The 26,074-nt window shown below is 43.9% G+C and overlaps 1 protein-coding gene across 1 annotated transcript; it reads left to right on the plus strand.

Annotated features, from left to right (window-relative positions):
• Positions 1-931: 931 nt before the first annotated feature.
• LOC120989121 (olfactory receptor 154-like) lies at positions 932-25,781 on the plus strand. The gene is made up of 2 exons (XM_040417032.1): positions 932-1,297; positions 24,852-25,781. The coding sequence occupies exons 1-2, from the start codon at positions 932-934 to the stop codon at positions 25,779-25,781; spliced, it is 1,296 nt and encodes a 431-aa protein (XP_040272966.1).
• Positions 25,782-26,074: the final 293 nt, after the last annotated feature.

Below are 26,074 nucleotides of genomic sequence, written 5' to 3' on the forward strand. Positions count from 1 at the left end.
GACTTTTACGAAAATGTTCGGGTTCGGGTCCGTGTCACGAACAGCCCAAAATTCGGTACGAACTATACAGTTCGGGTTCGCTCATCCCTACTGATCAGGCAAAATATAGAACCGTAGCATGCTACGATTTTATCTCCGGCCAAAAAAACTGAAGACTTGCCTGAACAGTGGATCCGGCATTTTTTCCCATAGGGATGTATCAGTGCCGGATCCAGCATTCAAAATACCGGAATGCTGGATCCGTCCTTCCAGACGCAGACCAGAAAGACGGATCCGGGATTTCAATGCATTTTTTTGACTGATCAGGCATTTTTAAGACTGATCAGGATCCTGATCAGTCTTACAAATGCCATTAGTTGGCATACGTTTTGCCAGATCCGGCAGGCAGTTCCGGCAACGGAACTGCTTGCCGTATCCCTCTGCCGCAAGTGTGAAGGTAGCCTAAACCAGGATTACTGCCTGATAGGGTTGATCATGCTGATTATCAAATTCTACCTTTCTTTTGTCTCTAGACATCTGAGTTTCTATTCATACGCAAATAAGCAAGTTGGATCATTGGTGGCGGGTAGTGTTGAGCAAAGTGAGTTTGGGATCATAGATTCAAAGTCGTTTCGGTCAAAACTTTGTTTAAATGCTGTACCATCTCCATATAGAATATAAGTGTATGGGCTCTGTCCAGGTGAAATTTGTTATCCCCGAAGTCTTCGAGACTTCTTTGAATAACTTTGGTATTTAATTATTCAACTTGGGATCCGAAGTCAGCTTCGGTACCCAGGTACCAGCAGGCACCAAAGCCGACTTCGGATCCCAGTTTTAAAATTGTTTTCAAGTTGGGGGCGGAGCTAGCGCGGCAGGAGATGGCTGCATGAGTGAATAGCTCCGTACACAAATCACCCTAACTAGCTTGGATTTAACGCCTGGAGATCCAGCCATGGTCAAAATCGGAGGATCCAAGTCCGGTGACACCGCCGATCAACACAAGACCCCTGTCTGCAAAGGGGACATGGACAAATTTATCAAAAAAGCAGCTTCTGCTTATGTGGCGCGGGAAAGCAAGATGGCACCGGCCTCACCACGCGCTGCAGGCCGCCCACAGAAAGACCCGTCTGATTCGTCTCAAGATGCAATGATAGAGACAGACAACTTACCTATCTCAAGATCGTATCTCAAGGATGTTCTTACCTCCTCTCTAACAGCAGCTCTGGAGCCTCTGAGCACGGACCTCACAGCGATCAAGCAGGACGTTCGGCAAATCGGCAGTAGAGTCGAGGTCCTAGAGGAATCACAAGCGGTCCTGGTGAGTCACCAAATGGGGGTAACAGATAATCTGGTCTTTATACAAAGCAATCTAAACACCCTCTATTGTGCTCTTGAAGACCAAGAAAATCGCGGCAGGCGCAATAACTTGCGATTTCGGGGGGTGTCGGAAACAACTGTCGCAAGCGATATCCCTCACGTCATCACCCAAATTTGCCTCTCCATCTTGGGCCCTGACTCAGCCCACGAAGTGTTAATTGAAAGAGCGCACAGAGCTCTAAGACCCAAACCAGCCGCAACAGACCCACCAAGGGAGGACATTATCTGTAGATTCCTAAGCTTCCAAGTTAAAGAAGCCATCATGATTAAAGCTCGTTCTGCAGGAGAATTCTCTTGGGATGGATGCAACATTACCATATATCAGGATCTTTCCCAATCCACACTAAAGAAGAGGAGATCTTTGAAGCCACTGACAGACTGGCTTAGATCACACAATATTCCATATAGATAGACATTTCCTTTTGGCCTGTCTTTCTTTCACGAAGGTCGCAGAATGAATATATCCACTTTCACAGACCTCAACCAAGTCTATGACCACCTCAACATCGAACCTATGAACATTCAAAACTGGGACCTAGTCCAGAACTTACCTTCCTTACCGGATCTACCTATCCCGGCTCCATGGGAAAAACAACGCACCCCAAGATCTACTAGGACCAGAAGAGATGTCTCAAAGTCCACACCAAGAAGACTTCCATTAGGAGAGTGAGCTGGACAGTCATCTACTTGCCTTCCATTATCACTCCCTCTCTCCAAGCTTTAATCCTCTCATCACTATCTCTACCTTCAACCTCCCACCCTTATACCTTTACCTACTACTTAACCTCTTCATCCCCTCCTTCATTCCTACATCTATAATTATTCTGCAATGTTCTGGATCTATATTTCAAAAAAGGGTGATGTTTTTCACATATTTGAAATTCCCCCTCTAATCCACCAACGAGTTTTTTGCGCACTGGCGCAACTATCCTCTTATATAAGTTTATTTCTATTTTTATGTTTAAGGTTTTACCATTCATATTTGTTTTGTAGATGCCTTTCATATTGTGACCTAGCCTTATCTCAGTCAAGACACCTTATATTTATACTCCTACTACCAATGCACAAACCAATAGATACCTTATATCTTGTGTTTACTTCTTGCTTGGGGAAGCCTGAATCGTAGTGGTCCACCCCACAAATTAAAAAGTTATGGCAGATCTCACAGTAGCATCATTTAATGTCAGAGGCTTCAATGCCCCTTCTAAAAGGTGCCAAATTTTTTCACTCTTAAAAAAAAGAAATACCTCCATATTATTTTTACAAGAAACCCATTTTAAGTTCAATCACTACCCAGACCTTTCCCACTCCAGCTTTCCAGTGTGGTTCCACTGCGGCTAAGACTCCTCCTCTTCCAGGGGGGTTAGCATCGGATTTAACAAAAATACATTTTTCCAATATGTTTCACATATTCAAGATACAGAAGGAAGGTATATAATGCTAAAGGGAACTATAGCTAACCATGTCTATACATTGATAAACATATACGCCCCTAATGTTAACCAGGCTTCTTGGTTTGATACTATCTGCCCGATCATAGAATCTTTCCAAGAAGGTACAGTTATCATGGGAGGGGACTTTAATGTCGCCCTAAATCCCGTTCTAGATTCCTCAACAAAAAAAATCTGTCCTCTCACGGAAAAAGCTTAACTTCCTATGCATCAAATTTCACAATCTAAACCTAGTTGACACCTGGAGAACATTTAATCCCACTGAAAGGGACTACACCTTTTTTTCAAACGCTCACGGCTCATACCAAAGGTTAGATGACCTATTTATCTCTAAATCACATCTCCAGTTATGCTCTAAAACCCACATAGACTCCATTCATTTATCCGATCACTCTCCAATATTTGTCACTATCTCCATCCCCCAACTAGCTCCCAAAACAACTAACTGGAGACTCAATGAACAATTGATCTCCTCAAAAGAAAACAAAGCCAAAATTCAGAAATCCCTCAACGATTTCTTTTCCCTAAATGCCCTTCCAGAAACCTCCCCCCACGTCCTATGGGACACCCACAAGGCATATATAAGGGGCCAATTCATCAGCCTAGGCGCCCATCTTAAAAAATTTAAGCGATCCACAAAAAATCCCTTTATGACTAGCACCTCCCTAAACTCAACTCACTTCGCTCTGAACTTAAAAACAACTTAAACTCCATATCGGCCAAATACTTTCTGAATTCCCAATTCCAATATTTTGCCCATGGTGATAAAGCGTCCAAGTTTGTTATGAATAGGATAAAAAAAAAGGAGAAATCACAACTATATTTGTAAGATCCATAATAACAAAGGAGAAACAGTCATAACGTCCAAAGAAATAGCTTCCCAATTTCAAGCATTCTACCAATCCCTTTATAATCTACCCCAACCTACTCCCTCAACCAGTGCCTCATCCACTATAGAAGCCATCAGCAGATTCCTGGATACTGTCTCCCTCCCTAAGCTCAATACTTCTAATAAAAAAATACTAGAATCCCCCTTCTCTATAGATGAACTGAAAAATGCCATCAAACAGCTCCCAAAAAATAAAGCCCCAGGCCCTGATGGTCTTACAGCCCTTTACTATAACACATTCAGAGAATCTATCTCTACTTACCTTCTTAATATATGTAATCAATCACTCAAGGGCACTCCTCTCACCATAGACATGACGAGAGCTTTAATAACCATCATACCTAAGGAAGGTAAAGACCCAGCACACTGCGCAAATTATCGTCCCATTTCTCTGCTGAACCTCGACCTAAAACTTCTAGCTAAGATGTTAGCAAACCGCCTCTCCCCTATTCTCCCATCATTGGTTCATGGTGACCAAACAGGCTTTGTGATTGGTAGAGAGGGTAAAGACAACTCGGTCAGAATCCCCAATGCTATCCAATATGCCACCAAGTTCTCCCATCCCCTAGTTCTCCTCAGCACCGACACCGAAAAGGCTTTTGACAGGATCAGTTGGGACTTTCTGCGCCTTACATTGACTAAATTTGGATTACCAATATCTTTTATAGACGCAGTCTTCTCCATGTATTCCAATGCCTCGGCGTCGGTGCTGGTGAATGAAACTACCTCCCCCTCCTTCCCCATTAGAAATGGTATGCGTCAGGGGTGTCCACTTTCCCCCCATGTTTTCGTTTTAACTATGGAACCACTCCTACAATTCTTCCGCCAAAATGACAAAATCAAAGGTATTAAACTTGGAAACCATGAACATCAAGTAGCAGCATTTGCGGACGACCTCCTTCTCCTTACCTCTAACCCGAAAACATCCCTCCCATTAATATATGAGGCCTTTGAAAAAATTAGTCTTACCTCAAAATAAATATGAAAAAGTCCCATATCTTGAGCATAGGCTTGAATGCTCGTACTAAATTAGACCTAGCAGCCCAATACCCGTTTAACTGGGATACCCCTTTCATAACATATTTAGGAGTTAAAATTGGCACTGATCTTTCCAAATTATTTCAACTTAATTTTGCCCTACTGCTACAAAACATGCAAGACCAAGTAAACAACCTCCACCTTCAAACACTATCCTGGTTTGGCCGTAAAAATATATTTACCTCATTAGTCCTCCCTAAACTAAACTATCTACAACAAGTCCTCCCCCTCCCAATTCCCAGATCCTTCTTCCAATCCCTTGATAAGGAAATTCACTCCTTTATATGGAGTCGTAAGAAAGCCCGCATACGTTTCTCTATACTACAGAACCCCAAAACCTTCGGCGGCATCAACCTCCCGAATCCCTCACTATATAACTTAGCTACCGTATTAACCAGGGTTGTTGATTGGTTCAGAGATCCTACATACAAATCTTGGCCTAGTATGGAAGCTGCCCTAGCTAACGTCTCATTCAGAACCCTTCTGATTCATCCTCAGCAAAACCGAGTTAAATATAAGAACACTAGCCCAACTATAGCAGCCACCCTGGAAGCATGGGATAAATTCCAAAGATCTGATAATGGAATTCCACTTCCCTCTCCACTTATTAAAATAAAAGATTTAATAGACCTGGCTCCATTAGAGCTGAAACAAAGTCTCCCTGCATATATCCGTAATTCTGAAACCCCGGCTCTCTCTCTTTTTGGGGAGGACGGCAGCATGATCCATAAAGATCACTTTGTCTCCCTTTTTCCCGAAACTAAGATATTTCCTTCTCTCTATTCATTTATACAAACCAGCTTAACAAAGTTTGTCCCCTACCATGCGCTTTTAAGACCCCTCACCTGGTTTGAAAGCCTCATTAATGCTAATCATCCCCCTAAAAAAAAAAATTCTCAGCTATATAGAAAATTGAGCCTCCCTGTATGCCCTCCTAAGTTGGCATTCATTGGAGCCTGGGAAAAAGATCTAGATACTCTATTCTCTAATGAGGATCAACTGAGACTTTTTAGAGAGCCTCATAGCTCCTCTAGATGTGTTAGGATACAGGAAAATGGCTACAAAGTACTTACCAGATGGTACAAAACTCCTGATATCACCTGTAGATATAACAGTTCAAGCTCTGACGCATGCTGGAGGTGTGGTGAGGGGGGTGGCAAATTCCTTCACATTTGGTGGTCCTGCTCACCTTTGTATAATTGGTGGTCCGAGATCTTTAGACAATGCAACACAATCTGCAAATCCAAGATTATACTTTCTCCTCAACTTGCTCTCTTAGGCCCCCCCCCCATCCCACACATCCACCGGTGTCACTCCACTGTTTAAGAAATTGTTATCAGCAGCACGCCTATTAATCCCCAGATTCTGGCTCTCGCCAGATCTCCCACCACTAGACTACTGGGTAAATAAGGTGGACTCCATATACAAATTTGAAGAACTGTCCGCTTGGGAAAACCGTTCTCATGACAAATTCACCGCCCTTTGGAAACCCTGGATTGATTTTAGACACTTTAACGAGGTCCTTTAATGGTTTTAGGATATAATATTTCTCATCTGCACTCTATGTTGCCTATGCTAAAACTTATGCAATATGGCTGGAAATAACATCTACTATGTTAATTTTGTTAACTTGGTTATTTTATTTATAGCTAAGTAGTACAATAATAATGTATACGGCTGTGTACTGCCCACTACTGTCCATTGAAGTGGAATTACTTGTACTGCTGATTTACGTCTTCAATAAAGCTTTGAAAAATAAAAAAAAAATTAAAAAAAAATAAATAAATTGTTTTCAAGTTGAAAAGTTTAAGTCTGAAGTAGGGATGAGCGGACCCCTTGTTCAGGTTTGCTGGGTTCGGGACCCGAACTTAACCCAAACCCCATTGAAGTCAATGGGAACCCGAACTTTGGTTCATTGAAATGGCTGTAAAATAGACGTAGTTAGGGCTAGAGGGCTGCAAAAGGAAGCAAAATGGGGGTAAGAGCAGGACAATTGCCCTGCAATCAAATGTGGATAGGGAAATTACTTAAAATAACAGAATATAAAAAAATAAAAAAAATTATAATTTTGAATTAAGAGGCGGAGGTCAAAGTGGAGTAGGAGGTTGAGGAGGCGGTAGACGTGGTGGTGTAGGTGGAAGCGTCGGTGAAGGAGGAGGAGATAGCCAAGACTGTTTTTTTTTTCATTTATTTATTTATTTTTTATAAATTTGGGAAGACCCAAAAACATTAGGAAATGGAAAAGAGAACGGAAAGAGAAAGTGCGCTGGAGTATAACAATGGCTGGGTGCTGCCGGTATACTTGTCTATTCAGCACAAGGTACTGTAGGGATTTGCTCTGGTAGGCAGGGTAAGCTGACGCAGGATTTGCTCTGGTAGGCAGGGTAAGCTGACCCCAACAAGTTTGCACGTTTGGCAGATGAGGGGGATGTCAGTCCGGGGACGGCACTGCTGCAGCCAGACACTTCCTCTGCCAGTCAGGCGAATGTCAGCTCCAGTAAGCAGGGAACCAGGAGAGCAGGGCAGGCCAGACAGGTGCTGGTAGTGGGAGACTCCATTATTAGGGGAACAGATAGGGAAATCTGTCACAAAGACCGTGATCGCCGAACAGTGTGCTGTCTTCCTGGCGCTAGAGTTCGACACATCGCGGATCGGGTTGACAGATTACTGGGAGGGGCTGGAGAAGATCCAGCGGTCATGGTCCATATCGGAACCAATGACAAAGTTAGAGGTAGGTGGAGAGTCCTTAAAAATGATTTCAGGGATTTAGGTCAAAAGCTGAGGGCAAGGACCTCTAAGGTAGTATTTTCCGAAATACTGCCTGTACCACGAGCCACACAAGAAAGGCAATGGGAGATTAGGGAGATTAACAAGTGGCTCAAGAACTGGTGTAGGATGGAGGGGTTTGGGTTCCTGGAGAACTGGGCCGATTTTTCTATCGGCAACAGGCTCTATCGTAGGGACGGGCTGCACCTCAATGGGGAAGGGGCAGCTGTGCTGGGGAGAAAGATGGCTAGAAGGTTGGAGGAGTGTTTAAACTAGGGACTGGGGGGGAGGGTAATTACGTTATAGGAGGGGAAGATAGTGCAGATAGAGACCGGGGGCAAGGTAATAAGAATGGGGGAGGAATGGAAGGAGGGACTAGAACAATTCAGAAGGAAAGGTGTAGGGTAAAAAATATACATAAACCTCTCAAATGTATGTATACTAATGCCAGAAGCCTGACTAATAAAACTGGTGAACTGGAATTAGTGATGTGTGAGGAGGACTATGACATAGTGGGAATAACTGAGACATGGCTGGATGATAGCTATGACTGGGCAGTTAATGTACAAGGTTACAGTCTGTTTAGAAAGGATCGTCAAAACCGGAGAGGGGGAGGGGTCTGCCTTTATATAAAGTCCTGTCTAAAGCCCACAGTCCGAGAAGATATAAGTGAGGGACATGAACATGTGGAGTCACTATGGGTAGAGATACATGGAGCTAAAAACAACAATAAATTACTAATAGGAGTTTACTATAAACCACCTAATATACCAGAGTCCACAGAAAATCTACTACTAAACGAGATAGACAAGGCGGCAAATCATAATGAGGTGGTTATTATGGGGGACTTCAACTACCCAGATATAGACTGGGAAACTGAAACTTGTATATCTCATAAGGGAAACAGGTTCGTGGCTATAACCAAAGACAATTACCTCTCCCAACTGGTTCAGGACCCGACTAGAGGGACGGCCATACTGGACTTAGTATTAACCAATAGACCTGACAGAACAACAGACGTGCAGGTCGGGGGACACCTGGGAAATAGTGACCACAAAGTAATAACCTTCCAATTATCATTCAAAAGAGCGTTTCTACAGGGAGGAACAAAAATACCAAACTTCAAAAAAGCTAAATTTAGCCAACTAAGAGAGGCCATAGGCCAAACTAACTGGGACAAAGTCCTCACAAATACAGACACAAAATGGGATATCTTTAAAAACATCCTAAAAACTCATTGTCAGAGGTACATACCGTATGGTAATAAAAGGTTAAGGAACAAAAAGAAACCAATGTGGATAAATAGAACTGTAAAGAAAGCAATAAATGACAAAAAGAAAGCATATAAAACACTAAAACAGGAGGGTAGCACGGAAGCACTGAAAAACTATAAGGAAAAAAATAGAACATGTAAAAAACAAATAAAAGCGGCCAAACTAGCGACCGAGAGATTAATTGCCAAAGAGAGTAAAACCAACCCTAAAATGTTCTTCAATTATATAAATGTTAAAAAGTATAAAGCTGAAGGTGTTGGCCCTTTAAAGAGTAATGAGGGGGGAGTCGCAGAGAGCGACGAGGAGAAAGCAAAGCTGTTAAATATTTTTTTCTCCAATGTATTCACTGAGGAAAATAAATTGTCAGATGACATGCAGAATGCAAAAATAAATTCCCCATTAAAAGTGTCCTGTCTGACCCAGGAAGAAGTACATCAGCGGCTTAAAAAGATTAAAATAGACAAATCGCCAGGACCGGATGGCATACACCCCCGTATCCTAAAGGAATTAAGTAATGTCATAGCCAGACCCTTATTTCTGATATTTGCAGACTCTATACTGACAGGGAATGTCCCACAGGATTGGCGCGTGGCATATGTGGTGCCAATATTCAAAAAGGGGCCAAAAACAGAGCCTGGAAACTATAGGCCGGTAAGTTTAACATCTGTTGTGGGTAAACTGTTTGAAGGTTTTCTGAGAGATGCTATATTAGAGCATCTCAACGGAAATAAGCAAATAACGCCATATCAGCATGGCTTCGTGAGGGATCGGTCATGTCAAACTAATTTAATCAGTTTCTATGAGGAGGTAAGTTCTAGACTTGACAGCGGTGAATCAATGGATGTCGTGTATCTGGACTTCTACAAAGCATCTGACACTGTACCACATAGAAGGTTAGTATATAAAATGAGAATGCTCGGACTGGGAGAAAACATCTGTATGTGGGTAAGTAACTGGCTGAGGGAAAGAAAACAGAGGGTGGGTATTAGCGGTACACACTCAGATTGGGTCACTGTCACTAGTGGGGTACCTCAGGGGTCAGTATTGGGCCCTATTCTCTTCAATATATTTATTAATGATCTTGTAGAAGGCTTGCATAGTAAAGTATTAATTTTCGCAGATGACACTAAACTGTGTAAAGTAATTTACACTGAAGAGGACAGTATACTACTACAGAGGGATCTGGATAGATTGGAGGCTTGGGCAGATAAGTGGCAGATGAGGTTTAACACTGATAAATGTAAGGTTATGCACATGGGAAGGAAAAATGCAAGTCACCCGTACATACTAAATGGTAAAACACTCGGTAACACTGACATGGAAAAGGATCTAGGAATTTTAATAAACAGCAAACTAAACAGCAAAAACCAGTGTCAGGCAGCTGCTGCCAAGGCAAACAAGATAATGGGTTGCATCAAAAGGGGCATAGATTCCCGTGATATGAACATAGTCCTACCACTATACAAATCGCTAGTCAGACCACACATGGAGTACTGTGTACAGTTCTGGGCTCCTGTAAACAAGGCAGACATAGCAGAGCTAGAGAGGGTTCAGAGGAGGGCAACTAAAGTAATAACTGGAATGGGGCAACTACAGTACCCTGAAAGATTATCAAAATTAGGGTTATTCACTTTAGAAAAAAGACGACTGAGGGGAGATCTAATTAATATGTATAAATATATCAGGGGTCAGTACAGAGATCTATCCCATCAGCTATTTATCCCCAGGACTGTGACTGTGACGAGGGGACATCCTCTACGTCTGGAGGAAAGAAGGTTTGTACACAAACATAGAAGAGGATTCTTTACGGTAAGAGCAGTGAGACTATGGAACTCTCTGCCTGAGGAGGTGGTGATGGTGAGTACAATAAAGGAATTCAAGAGGGGCCTGGATGTGTTTCTAGAGTGTAATAATATTACAGGCTATAGCTACTAGAGAGGGGTCGTTTATCCAGGGAGTTATTCTGATTGGAGTCGGGAAGAAATTTTTTATTCCCCTAAAGTGGAGAAAATTGGCTTCTACCTCACAGGGTTTTTTGCCTTCCTCTGGATCAACTTGCAGGATAACAGGCCGAACTGGATGGACAAATGTCTTTTTTCGGCCTTATGTACTATGTTACTATGTTACTATGTTAATACAGAGGCAAAACCACGGTTGAAAAGCAAGTCTGTGTTTATTCACACAAAAAGGCAGAAAAGAAACAATACTTGGCAGGGCCCTGGTGTTAATTCACACCGCAGGAATACTCGTGTTAATTCAAACAGCAAAGGTGCACAGAACTCAGAAATACGTCACCTGGCAGTCCACAGCAGGCTTTAGGGTGCCTGGCTTCCAGCTTGGCAGCTCTCAGCCTTGCAGTAGGGCAGAACTCCTCAGCAAACAAAACACAGAGCTCCACTATCACCAGGAGGTTCATTCCACAACCAGCTGAGCTGCTGGCTGGCTTTTAAACCCCAGCCCAAAACCTGGCCTGGATATGGGGAACAGCCACCCACCCTGCTCTTTGGCTACTCCCAATAAGAACTGGCTCGGATTGGCTTTACAACCACACTAAGTAAAACAGTGTCAGCGAGCACTAGCTGCCGCTGACACACAAAATTACCAGCTCTTATCTCACCGAGGCCAGGAACCTCGGTGACACGTACAAACCTCATGTAATAACCCACCATTCCCAGGAACGACTTTACTTGTCTAGAGGTGGCAGGTCGGGGCCAATTCCGTATCACATCTATTTTGCTTACTTGGGGTTTAATGACTCCGCGCACAATGACATACCCAAAGCATTCAGTCTCCTCTAACCCTATCGCACATTTCTTTGGGTTAGCTGTTAGTCCCGCCTTTCGATGGGAGTCCACTACTGCCTGTACTTTGGGCAGGTGACTTTCCCAGTCGATACTGTGAATGATAATATCGTCCAGGTAAGCCGAGGCGTACCGCCAATGTGGACAAAGTACGATATCCATTAGACGTTGGAACGTGGCGGGGGGCGCCATGCAGGCCAAAGGGTAACACCATATACTGGTACAGCCCCTCTGGTGTAATGAAGGCAGTTTTCTCTTTGGCAGCCTCGGTCAAGGGTACCTGCCAATACCCTTTGGTGAGGTCCAAAACAGAAAAATACCTGGCTTGGCCTAATTTCTCATTAGATATGCATCGAACTTTGATATTTTGTTTAATTTCCGAAAATCATTACAAAATTGTAATGTCTTATCTGGCTTGGGAATTAAGACTAAAGGACTGGCCCACTCACTTTTAGACTCCTCAATGACGTCCAGCCGCAATGACTAACGAACTCCCTGGTCTCCTGAGCCTGTTTAGAGAAGAGGCTTTCAGCAATTTTTATTGTGGCAACCGCTTCCCTTGCATCAGACATAGAAGCCGGAATCTCTTGTCCAAGAAAGCCCGACCGCTGGCTGTCTTCCGTACAAGTTTCCCTATCCTTCCAAGGTTTTAGTAAATTAACATGGAAAACCTTCTCCGTCTTCCGCCTCCCCGGCTGGTGTACCTTGTAATTTACCTATCCAATTTTTTCACGTATCTCGTAGGGCCCCTACCACCTGGCTAGGAACTTACTGTCCATGGTCAGCACCAGAACCAAAACCCGATCACCCGAGTTAAAGTTCCGGACCCGAGCCTGCCGATTATAGATCCGACTCTGGGCTTGCTGAGCGGCCTCCATATGTTCCCTGGTCTCTATCCGCTGTTGCATCTTGGTAACATATTCAAGGACGCTTTTATGCGGAGTGGGTTGTTGTTCCCACGCCTCTTTGGCTACGTCCAACAAGCCACAAGGATGTCTGCTATATAGCAATTCGAAGGGCGAGAACCCAGTAGAGGCCTGGGGCACCTCTCGCACTGCGAACATGAGATCAGAAGAAGGTCCCAATCCTTTCCATCTTTGGTCACCATCCTTTTTAACATAGTTTTTAGAGTTTTGTTAAACCTTTCAACCAGTCCGTCCGTTTGTGGATGGTACACGGACGTCCGTAGCTGTTTAATACGCAGCAACTTGCAGAGTTCCCTCATGACCTTGGACATAAAAGTCAGTCAGGACCTCTTTAGGTAGCCCCACTTGGTAGCCCCACTTGGGAGAACATCTCCATTAGCGATAAGTTTTGCCGATGTATGTTGCAGTGGCACTGCCTCCGTGTACCGAGTAGCGTAATCAAGGACAACCAAAATGTGTTGGTGTCCCCTAGCGGACTTCGGTACAGGACCTACCAGGTCCATAGGAATTCGCTCAAACTGTACCAAGATGATCAGGATGGGTACCAAGGGACTGCGAAAAAGGCTCTGGGGGCTAGTTGCCTGGCGGGTTGGGCAAGACTCGTCCACCTCTTTAAACACACTGGGCCAGTAAAACCATTGTAGTATCTGGTCCTGTGTTTTATGCATTCCCAGATGACCCTCGAGAACATGCTGGTGGGCTAACTCTAACACGAGTTTGCGATAAGCCTGGGGCACCACCAGCTGTTCAACGGATTCACCGCGCAGCTGATTTACTCGATACAACATATCCTGATGAACCAAATGCCCCTATTATTAGTACATTTTCCCAGGCTCCTCATAAGGTTGGATCCCGGTGTTGCGCGGTAACAAAATTATCCCCGGAGACATTAAGGTCTGCCAGCTCAGGCCCCGGCGGCAAGTCCTCCATGTCTCCCACCATTACACTCAGCAGGGTTGTCTCTTGCACCGAAGTGGCTGTCACCCCTTCGGACTCAGGTTCCCAGGTTTCTGGTCTCCCCCCTGAGCCGGGCCACTCTGCTAGGGTTACATCTGTCTCATGCGTATCAGTCACTGTCGGAACAGGCCACAGTGCACTGAAACCCGGGAAGTCTCTCCCTACTATAAGTTCATAATGTAGGTTGGTTGCGACAGCTACCTCGTGGATCCACCTGCCGGAGTGTCTCCCACCTCAACCTGGCACAGGTGGTTCAAAGACTCCGGAGCACCCACTGCACACAGTTTCCTGCGATATAATGATTGACGGAAGCCATAGTTCGTGTCCATGGGTTCCCCCTGATGTCGAAAGTCTACTCGAACATGGCCAGGCTCCCGACACCGCCAGCAGATTATTGGAGCGGGGTCCACAGGGGTTACATCCCGGGTGGGTTTGGTGAGCACCGGTTGCTGGGTCCGGGGTGGAGAGTTACGGGATTTGACTGCCCCCCTCCCAACAGAACCCCCCTGTAAGTTCCGCGTAGCCTCATAGCGCTCCACCAGGTCGACCATCTCTAGGGCATTACCTGGAGAGACCTGGCCAATCCAATGCTGGAGAGGGGGTGGCAGAGCCCTCCAGAACCCATCTTCTAACAACTGGTCCAACATAGCAGTGGGGCTCAGCGCGTCAGGTTGTAGCCACTTTTGCAACAGGTTGAGCAGGTCATAATACTAGAGTCTCAAAGGCTCTGCTTGGTTGAACCCCCACTGATGCACCCTCTGGGCCTAGACCAGCACATTTACCCCCAGTCTTGCCAAAATCTCCCTCTTTACCTTTGGGTAGTCGGCCGCTTGTTCGTCTGGCAAATCGAAAAACACCTGCTGAGACTCTGATGTCAGAAAAGGAGCGACGACCTCAGCCCACTGGTCTTGGGGCAGCTTTTCCCTGGTGGCCACTTTCTCATACATCACCAGGTAGGTCTCGTCGTCGTCTGTGGGGGTCATTTTAGGGATCACTGTACGGACTGCTTTCCAGCCATTGTGTACGCTTGGAGTTGCTCCTGCTGTCTGCAAAGCTATTACGTGTTGTAGCAGCAACTCGTCTCCTGCTGCTGCTTATTAGCCTCGCGTTGCTGAAGGTTAGCCACCACGAGGGCCTTCATAACAGCCTCCATTTCGTCACATGACACCGGTTTGAATCTAGGCGGTTTGATAAATGACATACAACCGTGTGCAAACCAAAAATATTTAGTCGTTCACTCCAGCCTCACTGCGCTTGCCCGCTCCAAGCCACCAATTGTAGTAATTTGCTCTGGTAGGCAGGGTAAGCGGACGCAATATAGAGGCAAAACCACGGTTGAAAAGCAAAAGTCAGTGTTTATTCACACAAAAAGGCAGAAAAGAATACTTGGCAGGGCCCTGGTGTTAATTCCCACCGCAGGAATCTTCGTGTTAATTCAAACAGCAAAAGTCCACAGAACTCAGAAACACATCACCTGGCAGTCCACAGCAGGCTTTTGGGTGCCTGGCTTCCAGCTTGGCAGCTCTCATGCAGCTCTTAGCCTTGCAGTAGGGCAGAACTCCTCAGCAAACAAAACACAGAGCTCCACTATCACCTGGAGGTTCATTCCACACCCAGTTGAGCTGCTGGCTGGGCTTTAAAACCCCAGCCCAAAATCTGGCCTGGACGTGGTAACAGCCACCCACTCAGCTCTTTGGCTGCTCTCAATAAGAACCGGCCCGGATTGGCTATACAGCCACACTAAGTAAAACAGTGTCAGCGAGCACTAGCTGCCGCTGACACACAAAATTACCGGTTCTTATCTCACCCAGGCCAGGAACCTCGGTGACACATACCTTCCATCATTGACGGAACCCTGCGCCTTCCTACAGTACAGACAGGTTCTGTGGGATCCATGCCTGGTTCATTTTAATGAACGTGAGCTTGTCCACGTTGGCTGTGGACTGGCCGCTGCGCTTGTCTGTGATCACCCCCCCTGCCATGCTTAACACACGTTTGGACAATACACAGGCCGCAGGGCAGGCCAGCACCTCCAAGGGCAAGCTCAAGACATGTGCCCAATTTGGAGACTCAAAAGTTGAATGGGGCAGACCCATCAGTCAGTACGTGTAGGCGTGTGCACACATACTGCTCCACCATGTTGCTGAAATGCTGCCTCCTGAGACCTTCCGTATCAGCTGGTGGTACTGGTTGTTGTGGCGTACTGACAAAGCTTTTCCACATTTCGGCCATGCTAACCCTGCTGGCAGTGCCCCAGCTGCATTGGCGACTACTTCCTCCTCCTCTGCTTTCGCCTTGTGCTTCCACTGAGCCCCACTGTCAGGTGGCAATGCCATCAGCAGCACGTCTACCAGCGTGTGCTGGTACTCGCACATCTTCTGATCACGCTCCAGTGACAGAATTAAGGACTGCACGTTGTCATTGTAGCGGGGATCCAGCAGGGTGGCCACCCAGTAATCAGCACTGCTTAGAATGTGGGCAACTTGGCAGTCATTGCACAGGCACTGCAGCATGTGGTCACTCATTTGTGCCAGGCTTCCCAGAGGCAATGACAAGCTGTCCTCTGTGGAAGGTGTATCGCCTGTGTCCTCTATATCCCCCTAGCCACGCTCCAGTGGTGCCCATGAGCTGCTTTGGGTGCCACCCTGCTGTGAACACGGTTCCTCCTCCTTATCCTCCTTCCCATCCTTCAGAACTGTGCCCTGGCTGGACAGTTGTGTACCTGGCCTCTGTTGGTGCAGGAACCCACCCTCTGAGCCACCTGTGAATGACTGGCCTGATAACCTTGGAAATGATCCCTCTTCCTCCTACTCTTCCTCCTGTGCCACATTTTCTTCCATCATCGCCCGAAGCGTTTTTTCAAGGAGACATAGACGTGGAATAGTAACACTGAGGACGGCGTCATCCGAACTGGCCATGTTGGGGGAGTACTCGAAACAGCGCAACACGGCACACACATCCCGCATGGAGGCCCATGCACGCACAGTCTCTCCAGCATGTGCAAGGTGGAGTTCCACCTTGTGGGTATGTCGCATATGAGGCGGTGAGCGGGAAGGTCTAAGTTACGCTGCAGCTCAGACAGGCGAGCAGCAGTAGGGTGAGAACACCGAAAGCGTGCATAGACGGGCAGCACTTTCTGCAGCAGCTCTGACATATCAGAGTAATTTTTTAGGAATCTCTGCACCACCAAATTCAGCACATGAGCCAGGCAAGGGATGTGTGTCAAACCAGCTAGCCCCAGAGCTGCGACTAGATTTTGCCCGTTATCACATACCACCAGGCCAGGCTTGAGGCTCAGCTGCAACAACCACTCATCCATCTGTTGTTCCATGCCCGTCCTCAGCTCCTGCGTGGTGTGGGGTTTTCTCCAAAGCAGATGAGTTTCAAAACAGCCTGCGTTCTTTTCCCCCTGGCTGTGCTGAAGTTGGTGGTGAAGGTGTTACGCTGACCGGATGAGGAGGCGGTAGTGGAGGAAGCGGAGTAGGAGGAGGCAACAGGAGGCAACGAGAAATGTTCTGCAATCCTCAGTGGCGGTAGGACATGCGCCAAATTGCTATCCGCCTCAGGCCCAGCCGCCACTGCATTTACCCAGTGTGCAGTTAGGGAGCTATAACATCCCTGCCCGTTCTTACTGGTCCACGTATCGGTAGTTATGTGGACCTTGCCACAGATGGCGTTGCACAGTGCACACCTGATTTTGTCCGCCACTTGGTTGTGCAGTGCAGGAATGGCTCGCCTGGAAAAGTATTGGTGGCTGGGAACCATATACTGTGGGACAGCCATGGCCACAAGCTTTTTAAAAGTCTCTGTCTCCACCAGACGGAATGAAAGCATTTCAAAGGCCAGGAATTTAAAAATCCTGGCATTCAGGGCCAGGGATCGTGGGTGGGTAGGGTGGTACTGTCTTTCTCTCCAGTGATTAGGGGATGGACAGTTGAACGCTTCTATGGGACAGTGTGGACATGCTGGGTGACGGTGGTGGAGGTAATGGTGTTACTGCCACATCCTCTGTTTGCGGGGTGGCAGGTGCCACTGTCACTCCAGATGGGGAGGAAGAGGCCGAGACCGCAGCAGAAGAGGGAGCAAGAGGAGCCAGAGATCTTTTGGGGTTTTTCAGGTGTGTACTCCACTGCAGCTTGTGCTTTGCATTTAGATGCCTGGTCATGCAGGTGGTGTGCAGGTTTAGAACATTTATGCCTCGTTTCAAGCTCTGATTGCCCAGCTTTCAAAACATTTGCATCTTGTCATCAGCACATTGTCTGAAGAACTGCCACGCCAGGGAACTCCTTGGAACTGACTTTAGTGTGCTCAGTCCCTGAGTTCGGTGGGCAGTAGCAGGCGTAATGGCTAGGGGACGACCACTCTGCTTTTGCACCCTGCTCCCTCTTTTGCTGTGCGGCTGGCGCTCTGTGACCACCACCTCTTCTTACGAACTGCACACGTAACTCGCATGACCTTGATTCCATGTGGGGTCTAAGACCTCATCCTCCTTCACATCATCTTCCACCCACTCTTCACTCCTGACCTCCTTGTCGGTCTGCACACGGCAGAAAGCTGCAGCAGTTGGCACCTGTGTTTCGTCATCATCATCAGAGACGTGCTGTAGTGGTCCTCCCATGTCCACATCCTGAAACATAAGTTGTTGGGCTTCAATGCACTCAATCTCTTCCAATTCTGGGGCAGGGCTAGGTGGATTGCCCATGGACACCCCAAAAGCAGAGTCATCAAAAAGCATAAGAAACTGCTGCATGACTTGGGGCTCAGACTGCTTGGCTGATTTGCAAGGGGGTGAGGTGAAAGACAGATGACCATGGGCTGCAGGTGCCAACTCTGCGGTTTCAGCAGGGGACCGGGTTAGACAATGTGAAGGAACTAGAGGCACTGTCAGCCATGCAATCTACTACCGCCTCTACTTGTTCTGGCCTCACCATTTGTACCCCGGTATTCGGGCCTACAAAATAATGCTGAACGTCCTGTCGCCTACGTGCACCTAAGGAAGGTGTTTCATTTGGGCGTGAAGCTGGCATAGATTGACCACGTCCTCTCCCTGCAACAGGAGCTCCACCGACAACAGCAGCACCACGACCAGGAACACTTCCTTTATTTAATGCTATCCTCATTCTTAGAGGTCACCTACTGAACTAACAGACAGATTAACTATATTAATTTCCCTATCACGTATGCAGTGCAGGTGTACCTCATACCAAATATGGGAATATGTCACCCACCGAACTAACAGACGGATTAACTATATTAATTTCCCTGTCTCGTATGCAGTGCAGGTGTACCTCACACCAAAAATGGGTATATGTCACTGGTAGAGATGAGCGAATCGAATCCCACGAAGTAGAATTTGAGCCGGATTTCAGGAAAAATTTTATTCTCCTAGAAGCCGAATTTCCTCGTGCTTCGTGTCAGCGAATCGATTTAACCTGAAATAGTATAAAAAACTAAAAAATTCTAACTTACCTTCTCCATTTGCTCGCGACAGGCTGCCAGCCTCCATCTTGCTTGAAGATCTCGGCTGAAATACCGTGCGGCACGAGATTACATTATCACGCTGGCCGGCGTGAAGACGTCATACGTCACCATGCCAGCCGGCGTGATGACGTAATCTCGCGCCGCACAGGATTTCTGCCGAAATCTTCAAGCAAGATGGCGGTGGCTGGCCCGTCGTTAGCAAATGGAGGCTGCAAGTTTGATAATTTTTTTTTTTTTTATTCTTAATTTTACACTCAGATGCCGCGATCATGTATGAACGCGGCATCTGAGGGGTACAATGAAGGGAGCGGCACTAACACAGCTCCCTGTCATCGCACCAGCTACTTACAAAAAAAATTGCTTTGTGGCAAAGTAATTCGTCAAGAAGCAAATTTTTTTGTAAAATTCGGTGAGGCGGGCTGTCGCGAAACCAACCTCGCCACTGGGTTTGGGAGGATTATGGCCCATACTAACTTTAAAAGAGCAGACAGACCGGCCGCACAGCTTAAATCTGTCTTTGCAATTGTATTTTGTTATGTGAGGGTACCCAGATAGCTAATTTTATTGTATTTGTGTATTCTGAGTGCCATTCACCTAATGATATGCACTCAGACTTGAGCTATCTGGGAATATGTTAAATGTCTGTGTTTGCTGTGGGGGTGTGACATTGTGTGTTTGGGTGGTGATTTCTGTTCTGTTGTCCCCACATGTGTATTGGCGATTTCCCTTTGTATTGAGAGATAATTGGATTACTCCTTGGGTGTCTCCAGGGCAGAGAGGAGGAAACCATGATGCATTGTGGGGATGTATTGTGTCTGTGTATCCTGCAGTGCTGCATATCTGTCCTGTGTCACAGTCTTCATTCTGGTCCCCTAGGGGCGTGTCCACCAGATGGGGACCTGCATAAATACGGGCGGGTAGCCCTCAATAAAGTATTCCTGCTCTCTGGTTTTAGGAGAGGCTCACCCACTAGAGCCTGGAGCCTTGTCGTAGGTCCAGGGTGGGTAGGAGACAGTGAGACCTCAACCAAGCTTCGGCGGTTCGTGGGGTCTGCAGTGTGTACGGTGTCAAGTGGAGTGCTTGGATTCCTCGGAAAGCACTAGGAGCATCTATCCACGGAGGTACCCGGTCAGGGTGCAAGGAATATCCGTTACACGGGCGAATCAAATTTTTAAGAAATTCGCTCATCTCTAGTCACCGGCCGAACTAACAGTCAGATTAACCACATTAATTTTCCTGTCATGTATAAAGTGCACGTGTATCTCAGACCAAAAATGGTATAACATTCACAATTCACCGCAGAATGGCTAATAGGACGTTAGTATATTTCCTTTTAATACACCCTCTAAATGGCTGCAGAGCAATGTAACTTCACCACAGAACAGCAATTAAGACATATTTTTCCTATTAATCAACCCCCCCCAAAAAAAATATAACATTCACAATTCACCGCAGAACTGCTAATAGGACGTAGGTATATTTCCTATTAATACACCCCATAAATGGCTGTAGTACAATGTAATTTCACTGCTGAACGGCAATTATGACATATATTTTTTTCCTTTTTTTTTCCTATTAATACACCCCCCAAAAAAATTTATATCAAAATTCACTGCAGAACGGCTACTAGGATGGAGGTATATTTCCTATAAATACACCCTGTAAATGGCTGTATCACACAGAACTTGCACCCCAATAACAAGCTAGATTTGCTGGAATTAGTATCATATAGTGCAAACAACCTAAAACCAGCAGAATAACTGCAATTTGGATATCCAATTAGTGCAGCAAAGTGTAATAGAATTGCTCCTATTACCCAGGCTGTACACTCTTCTATTGCACCCTGTTATGCTTTTATAGTGTACATGATGCCTCCCTATCCTTTCCCTACACCTTGAATAATCTTTCCCTGAACTTGTAAATCATTTTTTCAGCACAATAAAGTCTTTCCTAGCACTGTCCCTAGCGCCTGAAGACGTCTCTCCCTGCACTAAGCACACTAGAAAATGGCAGAATCCAAGATGGCTGAGGCTATTCATAGGGCTGTGACATCACATGGGCTGGCTGGCTACTGATTGGCTGCATGCATGGCATTGTATTGTGGGTGATCCCTTGTTCCCAGAGTTACTTTGCTCCATGTCCTAACGTGAGGAAATTCGGCTTTGGTGCGAATCAAATTTTTCCTGAACTTGGATCGAATTCCACTTCGTCAACTTCGATTCTCTCATCTCTAGTCTGAACCAAACTTTTTGAAAAATTCAGCGAACCTGAACAGAACCGAATCTCAAGTGGTTTGCTCATCTGTAATTCAGATTCGGTAGAGCTCTAAAGTGTCGGGAAATTAGAAACTGATTCCATTTGTTTAGAATCTGTTTGATCTTCTCTAGTTCACACTTATACATTTGCTCTAAAAATGGTGTTTGTTCAGACAAGGGGGTTGCCTACTTATAAAGGGAGAGTTTCCATAAAGTTTGATGGATAGAGAATCAGTCAGAAAAAAAAAAATCTGAAAGAGGCATTTTTGCAAAGAGATGGTTTTCTGGGAAGATTCTGCATCTAATTTATGAGTCACAAAAGTAAAATATGGCTGCCATGCTACCCTTACCTGTGCAATGATTCAATAATAGGATGCATTTTGAGATTCCTTCAATTATTTTTCCCATGATAAGTATGATCTGATTTAAAAAAGAAATACATTTTGGCCCATTTGAGACTTACTAAATCAGTTAATGGAAATAATGCAAATCATTTCATCATTTCTCCAGTTTATTCCTCTAGAGATTCTTCAGTCACAAGAAACTATATTAGAAATCTCTACTGATCATAGAATATTGTTGTAACCTATATATAAACAGCTGCTGAATACATAGTCTAATATAACTGCATATAAAATATGACCTCTGACAAGTAACTGATTGAGCTGAGAAATTTTTGATCCTCTAGAAACATGAAGCTAGTTGATGTAAGTATCCGATCCATCCATCTCTCGCAGTCTCATTGATTGTGTGGTAATGTGGTAGAGTTCACTGGCCTCATTTATAACTTGTACTTCCAATAATTTGGTTGGCCGGTTATAGATCTTTTACTTTGACACTTTTCCTTATATTGTAACGTCTATGAAAAGTCAGCAACTGATAAGAAAGGACATAGGCTCTGTTACATGTCTTGTAATCATGTCCTCTAAGTGGCTTATTTTCTAATAATGATTAAAGGGACACTGTCATCACTTTTTATCACTTATGTAAATATTCCATGTATTTTTTCTTTTTTTACAAAGCTGGGGGATGGTTTTCTGGATCTATAATTTGAAGTCACTCCATATATTCTAATTCCTGCCATGGCTTAAAGCTCCCAGTAATGACCATCATTGCAACCAAAGAGTACCCCCTCTTCCCATAGTGACTCGAATAATGCATAACACAGTACACAAATCAATGCAATGCTTTTATTCCAGGCATCTTTTCCTATGCCTATAAAGAGGACAAAAGAGCTGTCATACTGCTATCCTAATTCTGCACCTACTATTGTAATGAGGATTGTCCTTCAAATAACATCTTCCACTAACAGCAGCAGCAAACTGAATATAGATTACCTTTCTGTCTTCATTTGTCATAAATAGAGATAAGCAAATCAATTAGTTTAGAATCAAATTTGATTGAAAGTTTGAAAGATTCAGATTCACTTAGAATCCAATATTTTTGAAATTTGTCACAGGAGACTTTTTAGAGAGAGAGAAAGAAATGATAAAAAAAAATATATATAGAATGAGACAAGAAATAAAATATAAGTCCTAGGAAACACCATTTTTTAGGCTACTCAAAGCACTTTAGATTCAAATCAAATTTATTTGGACCCAAATTGAATTGGTCAACCTATCTTGCCAAAACATGAATTTTGTTTTTAGATATTCGCACATCAGTCCTGACTGCTACAAAAGGACATTATTTTATAATTCCTTTTTAATGGTATACTACTGCCAAAAGAAAAAAGAAAAAGATCCAAAAAGTCTAAAACCTTCTCAGGGAAGTGTCCTTTTAAAACAGATGTTATGAATAAGTAGCGCTACTGAAGAAAAGAGCCATCTTTAATACAGCTATCCAAGTATGAGGCGGCACTTTCCAAGCAAGGGTTGAAATCTTTATTTTGCCACATGTTTGAGTCTTTCTCATATAATGTGACGTAGAAACATTTTACGCTTTATATACAAGCGTACTATGTATATAAGTAGTATGTATAAATGCTGTTTTCTAAATGAAAAAAATACATTCTTGTCTGATTATTTGGTGATTTTTTTTGTACAAAGTACTTCATTCAACTTTTTTTGTCTGACAGGAGACATTATTCTGGTAATTTTTCAAATCACTTGAAATACCATTCTGATGAATTAAAGTGGTAACATGCCACTAGGATCCAGACTGTCTTATAAAATTGTCAGTCCGTGCAATCACGTTGAGGAAGCAGACAACAGTGTACAAATGATACCCCCACATGCTGTTTACTCTCCATAGATGCTGTCATTGTTATAGATAGTGTTGAGCGCGAATATTCGAATAATGAATTTTTATCTCGAATATCGCAACTTCGCGATTTCGCGAATATTTCGAATATAGTTCTATATATTCGCGAAAAAGAATATTCGTTTTTTTTTATTTATTTTTTTATCTGAAAATATATGATTCCTCCCTGCTTCTTGCTTGTGGGTCAATGAGCTATTGGCCCACAAGCAACTGAATTGAAGCTGGAAGGAATCACGTTTTCAGATGGACCGAAATATTCGAAATAAAGAATATATTGCTGTATATTAAATTTTAGAATATTCGTCCTATTCTAATCTAAACCAATAATCTTCGTTATAATATTCGAGTTCACGAATATTACAACAGAAAAATCGTAATGGTTAATACGTGTGCCCGGCACTACCCGACTGCATGACAAAATCGTTATTTAATCAACTTCAGCATACACCTCCCCGACAAGCGTCCCCGTCACCATGGGAATGCCTGTGGGTTAGAAAATACCATCGGATCTGAGTTTTCCCTGAGATCGTAAAACCTCAGATCCGATGGTATATTCTAACCCACAGGCGTTCCCATGGTGACGGGGACGCTTGTCGGGGAGCAGTATGCCAAAGTGGAATATTATTGCTCTAACTTCGTCTTTTAGAATATTCGTAATATTGCTCTAACCGTCTTTTAGAATATTACGATTATTCTAAAAGACGTAGTTAGAGCAATATTAAGAATATTCGTAAAATACACATAGATTGTAATTTAGCTAATATAGTGCTATAATCCTTTTTTTTTGTTGTCAAATTTTTTTTGCCTCTTCTGAACTTCAGTTTTGGAAAATATGTACACTATTAAAAAAATTACTATAGCAGTATATTAGCTAAATTACAATCTATATGTGTATTTTACGAATATTCTTAATATTGCTCTAACTTCGTCTTTTAGAATATTCGTAATATTGCTCTAACTTCGTCTTTTAGAATATTACGAATATTCTAAAAGACGAAGTTAGAGCAATATTAAGAATATTCGTAAAATACACATATTAGCCTAGCCATAGTCAATTAGTCATAGGAACGTTGCCTTATACTGTAAAAAGAAAAATCGCAATACGCGATTAATTAAATCGCATATTATTCGCGATAACTAGAATAATTACGAATATTCGATTTCGACTACTATAACACGAATATTCAATCGAATATTCGCGAAATATCGCAAAATCGAATATGGCACCTCCCGCTCCTCACTAGTTATAGATCATAGGGGGCTTTTAACCACATTCCTGGAGGATAAAAATGGAGGGCAGCTATCGATTACAACTAGGCCATCATAATTATGTAATGTGAAAAAAAATGCTTTAATTTGACATCTGTTGAATTTTCTTTACTTATGTTATTGCAGAAAAATAATCACACTGTGGTCACAGAATTTTTCCTCTTAGGATTTCAGGTCAACCAAGATTTAAGAATTTTGCTCTTCTCTTTTCTACTATGTGTTAACTGTTGTACCCTTGTTGGAAACCTACTGATCATCACCCTGATCTCCACCAGTAGGACCCTCCATACTCCAATGTACTTCTTCATCTCACAACTGTCCATCGTGGACATCTTGTTGACCACAGATATCACCCCCTTTATGCTGTATATTCTGCTTAAAAATGGGGCGACCATTACTTTTATTGACTGTATGATTCAGCTGTATTTTTTCTGTGCTCTGGAAATATTTGAGTGTCTCCTCCTCACAGTGATGTCTTATGACAGATATGTGGCCATCTGTAATCCCCTCCATTACACCTCTATCATGACTAATGAATATTGTGTGAAACTTGTTGTTATTTGTTGGTCGGCAGTTTTTTTATTAGTAGTTGTTGACACTTTAACAATATTAATGCTAAAGTTTTGTGGAACAAATATTATTGACCATTTTTTCTGCGATATTGTTCCATTGATAAAAGTTGCCTGTTCAGGCACTCAATTTGTTGAATTAGAACTTTCTGTACTTGGCCCGGCAGTACTTCTTATACCAATTGCAATAATAATAGTGTCATATGTCAACATTATTGTCACCATCTTAAGGATTCCATCTAATATCAGTAGACAGAAAGCCTTCTCCACCTGTAGCTCCCACCTCACTGTTGTCTCCATATTTTACGGGACTCTGTTCAGTGTTTATCTTGTGCCAAAAAAAGGACAATCATCGACCATCAGTAAAGTCCAATCACTGTTTTATACCGTGTTCACTCCTTTCATTAATCCTATAATATACAGTTTAAGAAATAAGGACATAATGAAAGCCGTGTGGGAAACATTTTTTTTTTCTATTTCATTTTGAGGTAAATAAAGGAGGTAAGCAAAAAGGAAAGCTAGGAGGAGCAATGTGTCAGGGAGCAAAAACTGGGTAAATACGGTAGTTTGAGCAGCAAGAAGGGCACTGAGTGGCATAAAAAATGTTTTGGGGGGATAAAAACATATATAGTCATGCTGTTCAGCCTATTTTTGTACAATGTGCATCCATAGAAAAGCAAGAAAATAAAATAAAAATCTTGTATGGTAGAAGCAAATTTTCCTCTTTTTAAGAAATGTTCCTAAGTTTTAAACAGAATTCCTTCTAGACAAATTTCACAT

This window comes from Bufo bufo, chromosome 1 (genome assembly GCF_905171765.1).
Source record: "Bufo bufo chromosome 1, aBufBuf1.1, whole genome shotgun sequence".
Taxonomy (NCBI): domain Eukaryota; kingdom Metazoa; phylum Chordata; class Amphibia; order Anura; family Bufonidae; genus Bufo; species Bufo bufo.